The sequence below is a fragment of the Martes martes genome, assembly GCF_963455335.1.
Source record: "Martes martes genome assembly, chromosome: 17".
Taxonomy (NCBI): domain Eukaryota; kingdom Metazoa; phylum Chordata; class Mammalia; order Carnivora; family Mustelidae; genus Martes; species Martes martes.
Window position 1 is genome coordinate 12,808,291 of NC_137905.1, and position 6,768 is coordinate 12,815,058.

The following is a 6,768-nucleotide window of genomic DNA, read 5'->3' on the forward strand; positions in this document are numbered from 1 at the left end:
TCCCCAGTGTAAGGGCTGCTGCCAGGTTAGTGGTGGAGATCACCATGATGGATGGTATGAGAGCCCACCTCTTTGTGTTTGTCTGTATTTTCTAATTTTATGCAGTAGATATGCACCATATTACAATCAGGAAAAGGAATTGTAGCTCTGTGTTTGATTTTCTTGTCCCTCGTCTTCTCTCCCCAAAAGAAAGGGCATCAACCAAACTAAGGATTGAGGGGGGCAAGTTAGAGCTAGCACTGCCCCAGCGCAGTTCTCTCAGAGGCCAATGTCGCGGTGTGTCGTTCCAGGTGGCCCCAGCAGATGGCTTCTCTGACCTCGCCATGCAAGTGATGACATCTCCGTCAAAGAACTACATCCTCTCTGTGATCAGTGGGAGCATCTGTATATTATTCCTGATCGGCCTAATGTGTGGACGTATCACCAAGCGAGTAACACGAGAGCTCAAGGACAGGTAGAGCCACCTTGACCGCCAGAGGAACTACCTGTCCAGTGCCCGGTTTGTACAGCCCTCCTGTATAGTGTACCCACTCACCTCGTTCTTCTCAGAGGTGGCACCAACACCCATGTTAGAGCAGCCGCAGGTGTCCTCTGCATTGTCCCGTCTCCGACTTCGCCCGTGTCCATGGTGCCCTCCTCCTCCTCGACCATTTCGTGCAGCAACAGCAGCTGGCCGCTTGGGTTATTGCCTGTATTGGCAAATTTGGGTTTACCTGCCTGTAGGCAAGTCTCTCTCATACCAATGGAACTACCAGTACTTCCAGAACCAACTTACCTGACCTGCAACTCAAATGATTTTTAAAAAACAAAACAAAACAAAAACAAAAACACCAAAAAAATAATTTTTAAAGAAAGAAAAAAATGTATATAGTAACACATCTCCTCCAGGCTTGACTTGGGCAATGGGGTTATTTCTTCTGTGCGACTGTAAAACAAAGGCAGGACTTGGAGGGAAAACACACCACCCAATATGCTGTTACTTGGATGTCTTGCTCATTTCTCGAAAGCACCTTTGGACCATGTGGGGGCCATGGACTTCACCGAGGAGTGGGAAACCACTAACCAGCCTGCTCTGGGTCTTGTTTTCTTCTGCTGAAACAGTGATGCCTTCCAGTTCCCACCTTAATAGAGCCACTGCTGGTCAAGACACCACGGCCATGGGTATTCCTATGATCTCCTCACTTCAGTGAAGTAAAGCAAGCATGAGCTTCCCCAGGCCAAGGGTAAAGGGTTGGGGAGGAGATTGAAGGTATGTGAAGCTGGTCAGTCACTTGATCTGCGCCGAGAGGCTGGACCCTGAGTCCCAGGGAGCAGGATCCCAGGCATCTTCCTCCTCCAGGCTAGCACAGGACCCAGTCACATTTGGAATGACCCTGCTGGGGGATAGCAGTTGTTTTAGAAGGCCTGCCGGCAGGCAGTGACCACACCACAGGAGGGAGCTCGGCGGGAAGGAGGGGCAGGGATGGATTCACTTTGCTTTATGTTTCGGGCAACAATGCAGGTCAGAGACAGTGGCTTATAAAGATTCAGCGCGGTCTCAGGGTGTGACTGGCCGTCCAACCCAACCCTTCTGCAGGCTCAAGGCCGTCTCCCCAGACAAGCTCTCTCATGCTCTTTGTGGAGAGGACTTGGAAAGTTCCTGGGTTAAAAGACGGAGCCTATTCTCCGTGATTTTTTTTCCTTTCTGTCCATTCGCTGTGTACACCCGCTGTAGTAGGCATTGGCCAAATGTTGTACTTTGATGATTCATCAGTCTTTCCAGAATCTGAGCTTGATGGAAGCAGTCTTCCTGGCCGTCCTCCCTCGTCCCTCCAGTGTGGGATGACAGGTTTGGCGTGTACAGGGGAGTGGTGCAAGCATCAGGGTGCAACCTGGCACACCTTGGTTTGAGTTTGGGGCCTGGAGTCACGGTGGCTGCACAAGGGGGCGGCATGTACAGGAGGAGATATATTTATATAATATATATTTTATTAACCCGTTAGACGTCCACAGAGTATTATAAATCATGTGCCTAAACTGTCCACATAGACCATGGCGCCCTTCCTTGCCCTGCCCCTCGTTTGCCACCATCCACGTGGGCTGCAGGACCTACACCACGTTTGTCTCCCCTGAAATGTGTTCGATACAAAGTGGATCAGTGTGTGGATCAGTTGATTCAAATTACTTATTGTCTAATCTGAATGACATATATTTGAATACTGTGGTTTTCTTCTTTTTCTTGTTGCTACCCTTCCTGGAGGCAGTGGGGTCCAGAAGTCAGCTCTGTTCCCCTGCCTAGGGTACTTTAAGTCACCAAGGGGAGCTGCTAAGCTGCTTGGTCCCCTCATTCATGCTCTTAGGGTCTTCCTGATTCTCAGCACCTGTCCTGGGATTGAAACTCTTGGAGTCCGGGCAGAAGCCCCTACTGCCACCATTGCAGAACTGAATTGGGCTGGTCCACGTGGTCCACCTCCAGGAGTGCCCACCTGAGCTGTGGGAGCTTGGGATGAGAACTGGGGATGTCGTCTGAACGCAGGCCCCCACGAACGTGTCTGGCATGACTTACAGGATAGAATAAACGTTCACCATTTGGTGAGTGTGCGGGTACCACTCTCCATCTGTACATTTCCCTCCCAATGTGTGTAAAACATCTCCATGGTTTAATGTGTCTTGACATTTTGGGTTTGTCTTAGTTGTCTACAGCAAATCTGGAAGCTTGAGAAAGAGTTTGATTCTTGAAGCATTTGTCATATTTAGAAATAGAATAAAAGGGATAATTCTGCCAGTATTTTCAATTGCTTGTTGCTAGAAAGCATTTCACCATCCTGCTTGGAATAGTTCCAGGTGACCCGTTCTTCAGAGTCCCAGATAGTGTCCTGAGCAGTTTCTACCTCCAGGGGGCCCAGCACCATCTGAACCTGCAGCTCAGCTGTCTCTGTTCTGTCATTCGGTGGAACAACACAGGTGCTGCGCCTCATGGATTGCGGCCCTTATGGGTCAGTCGTGGATCAATCAGCTAGTCGAGAGTTAGTCGAGAAGAGGAAGCCGTGGCCCTAGTGGAGGAGCCGATGATGGACCTTGTCCTTATCTCCTCTGGTGTCTAGCCCAGATGGTACCAAGCATCGGGTGATTGGTGGGGGGAGGTCCCCCAAGGTCAAGGCCTCAGGCAGTTGCTGCAAATTACAGTAGCCAGGTAACTCATCTGGCCTTGTCAGCTCGCTCCGGTGTCTCAGGAAGTCCTACTTCGTGTGCTCCATGACGCTGGAGAACCAGGAGGTTACTCTCCCGGGCTGGAGGCCCTGCGGTACGGGAAATCAGAAATACCGGCAGGCTGTCAGGAACAAGACTGTTCCCTCTGAGTGTCTCTCACAGAAGGGTAGCTCTGGTGCGTCCCTGGCCGCCTCCTGCTCTTGCTGCTGTCCTAAGAAAAGTCTGCTAGCAAGATGTGCTGAGGCGGGAGCAGAGTAAAGGCTTCACCCCTTCACCCAGAGTAAAGGTTCACCCCAGCAGGAAAGCCCTCATCCTCTGCATTCCCTGGAGACCCCCTGGCTGCCACTCCCTGTGCTGTGTGTCCAGTCGGCTTGTTCTGAGCCAGCCTGTCCTTGGAAGCCAGGGATTCTGGTACTCGGCAGGCATCGGCTTGAATTCCCTGCAGGCCTTCCGCTGTCTCATATCCTGCACTTCCTTTTCTGGGGGACAGTGAGCAGCTCTGTGGGGGGAGGGGGAGGGAGATTCTGCTTTCCCAGAAGAGGTGACAGAATGATCGGATTTCGCTTCCTCCCATTTCCCGAAGTCATGTAGTAAAAGAATCCAGTAGTAAAGAGGTCTGTATTACCCGTTTTTGTATCATCAGACAAAATAGAAAGGAACTTGTGTGCCGACTTCTATTTTCCCAAGAGAAGATTCGCTTTCATGTGTGCGTATGACTTCCAGAAATGTCTCCCATCCTCCCCACCCCCACGCTGTGGGACTGCTTCGTGGGGCGGCCTCCTTACTTAGCTGGTCTCAAGTTCTGAGGAAAGGCTTTCATTTCCCGTTTCTTGCCCTCTCCCACCAAAAACTACCCACCCCCTGAGTACAGCTTTTGTTCAGTGAGCAGATATGGGGAGCCATGACGCCAGCCAGCCCAGCCCGACACACTCAACCTAAATTTTGCCATAGAACAAGGAGGAGACGGCTGTTTGAATTGTGTGCATTTAGGTATAAAATATTTATATTTCAGATTCTTACAAATTTGAGAAACCTGGCAGATCCTTTTTATTTCTTACCATTTGGACGGCATGTGCCTCACTTGATCAAATGCAGCGCTCCAGTAGCCTGAGTTTCTCCTGGGCCTTTAGGGACTCCTCTCTCTTCACCTCTTCTCTCTTGGTCTCGATTCCCAAGGACTGTGGACCCAGACCCGATGTTCTGGCCTGCCTCTTTCTTACTGTCTCCCTCTCTCATCTGTCTTCGGTCAGCCATCTCTCTAGTACTCTCCTCTTGGTCCTCCTCTCCATTAGGACCAGGGTCACCTGTTACGGCAGTCGAGTTCAAAGGGGAAGCCCCCTTCCTGCCCTGACCTCAGACAACAGATAAGTCCTACAAACCCAGACTGACTTTTCAGAGTGACCAGCTTCCCCGAGCCATCCGGTGAGGTCACTGTGGAGACCCAGGGACTGTTCTCGTCCAGAGCACAAGGTGGGACTCTCTGCTTGGACTGGGGTGACAGGATCCTGATGGCGGTTTCCTCTCCTCCCCTCTCCCAAGATCTGTCACCACACACCATTAGGGATGTTGGGATACGGGCAGTAGAGAGACCTGCCTAGGCAAGGAGAAAATTCAGATAGTGCCTCTATGTTCTGTTTTTGCCTTCCCCCATCATGGAATTGACACCTGGACCCCAGAGCCCAGCAGGCCTATGCCAGAGCCGGGGAGGCAGGAGCGGGCCCCCGGGGCAGGCTGCCGCACACGGGCCGGAGGGGCCGCAGCAGCGCTGAGCCTCGGCAGGCTTCCCAGGTGGCTCCCGAGGCTCAGTGTGCCCAGGTCCGTCCCAAGCAGGAAAACAGACTGAACAGCAGATGCTGTGCGAGATCTTAGGCCTTGAACATTTTTTTTTTAAAGAAAGAGAAAACAAAAGTAAAATTAACAAGCCTCTTTTGTAAATGATTTTTCTTTCTATGTATAAAATCCCGGCAGTTCCTTGTTTTTACATGTTCATGCTGTGTAATTTTGAGATGTTACTGAGATCCTGAACATAATGTGCATTTTTTTCTGTACAGATGAAATGGGAGAATTTAATAAAGAGTTTGCAGGTTTTTACTTGTGAAATCTTCTCTGGTGACTGGGAGGACCCCCAAGGCCCCCGCTCCTCGGCCGCGCAGCTGTGTTATGCGCACTCTCTGCTCTCGCCGCTGACTCACCGCAACTCACCGCATTCGCTGGCGTCCTTTGTCTCCTCGGCTGGGAAGGTCAGGCAGAGTAGGACGCAGGACCTTTGGAGGAGAGCCAGAGGCTAGATCCAAGGTTTTCTGACTGTCGGGCTGAGGTGCTGGGAATGATTCACTTGACAGATGTGTTTAAGGCACAGCCTAAGGCTCTCCTGGGGAGAGCTCATAGCCAGGACCTGGCCTTACAGATGGCACACGTGGATAGCACCAGTGGCTCACGGCCACCTTCCCACTGGGGCCAGAACCAGGCAGTGTTTCTTCTCCGTGCCCCACCAGGTCCCCGTTGGTCAGCGCTCGCCTCCCCATCCCAACAGCCTAGTGACCTTTGTGACCCTGTTCTTGAGCCTTCCGCCTCCTCCACTGCCAGCAAAGCTAATTTGCATCCGGGTGTTAGAAAGTCCTCACTTTAAGGAGTTGGCATGATAAGCAAGGATTTCTCAAAGTAGACGTGTGTGCTGGGATTCAAGTGCTGGGATGCCCAGTGAGATGACTGGGGGGCCCTGGGACCAGGGTTTCTTCTCAGATCCATTTTCAGCAGGTGCCACATAGGTGTAGCTTAGAGGCCGGGAGAAGGTGAAGTGTAAAAGAAAGGCGGAAGAGGGCTTGGGGGCCTTTGAGTCTGAACTACAAACACGATGTAGGGAGCTCTGGGCAGCCATCACCCTGAATGGGAGGAGTTTGGGGCCAGATGCCCTAGAGTCCTGGGAAGGCTGCCCCCCTGTGGTGTAAGCGTGGGAAATGAGGGGCTGGGTTCAGGCTCGTCACTGGTATTCCCACGGAGGGGAAGTGGGTTACCTTGCTGCACTGCACCCGGCCCCTCGAGGGGACACTACTATGGTCATGGGGACCATGCTGCCTTAGCAGTCTGATCGAATCCCCCTACCATAAAATTTTGTGTAATCTTTCTGATAAAAGATCCTTGACCAACTTTAATCCTCAGAGGCATTTGGCATTTGTTCTCAAAAGGGGGTGTAAGAAGGGGCGCCTGGGTGGCTCAGTCGGTTGTGTCTGCCTGCGGCCCAGGTCATGATCCTGGAGTCTCGGGATGGAGCCCCACATCCAGCTCCCTGCTCAGCGGGGAGCCTGCTTCTCCCTCTCTCGCTCCGTCTGTGTTCTCCCTCCCTCTCTCAAATAAAATCTTTAAGGGATGGGGGGTAAGAATGAAAGGATTTTAACCAAAAAGAGGAAGACCTCAGATACCCAACTCTCAAGCAGATGAAGAAGTAAGAGGGTTTGTGTGACCCGGCTTTCTCAGTTGGTGAGCAGCAAAACATGATTGCCTGCCTCTGCCGTGTGTGTTTCCCTCTGACAAGCCAGATTGGCTTTGGGACCTGTATGACCATCAGGCTCCAGGCTGGGG

General features: G+C 51.8%; 1 protein-coding gene across 1 annotated transcript in view; it reads left to right on the forward strand.

Moving 5' to 3' along the window:
• GLG1 (golgi glycoprotein 1) overlaps window positions 1–1,503 on the forward strand; it is a 154,275-nt gene extending 152,772 nt beyond the window's left edge. The window contains exon 26 of the mRNA XM_080828132.1: window positions 291–1,503. Within this exon, the coding sequence (XP_080684258.1) occupies window positions 291–458 (168 nt within the window). The 3' untranslated portion in view covers window positions 459–1,503. The remainder of the gene's footprint in view (window positions 1–290) is intronic.
• The last annotated feature ends 5,265 nt before the right edge of the window (window positions 1,504–6,768 follow it).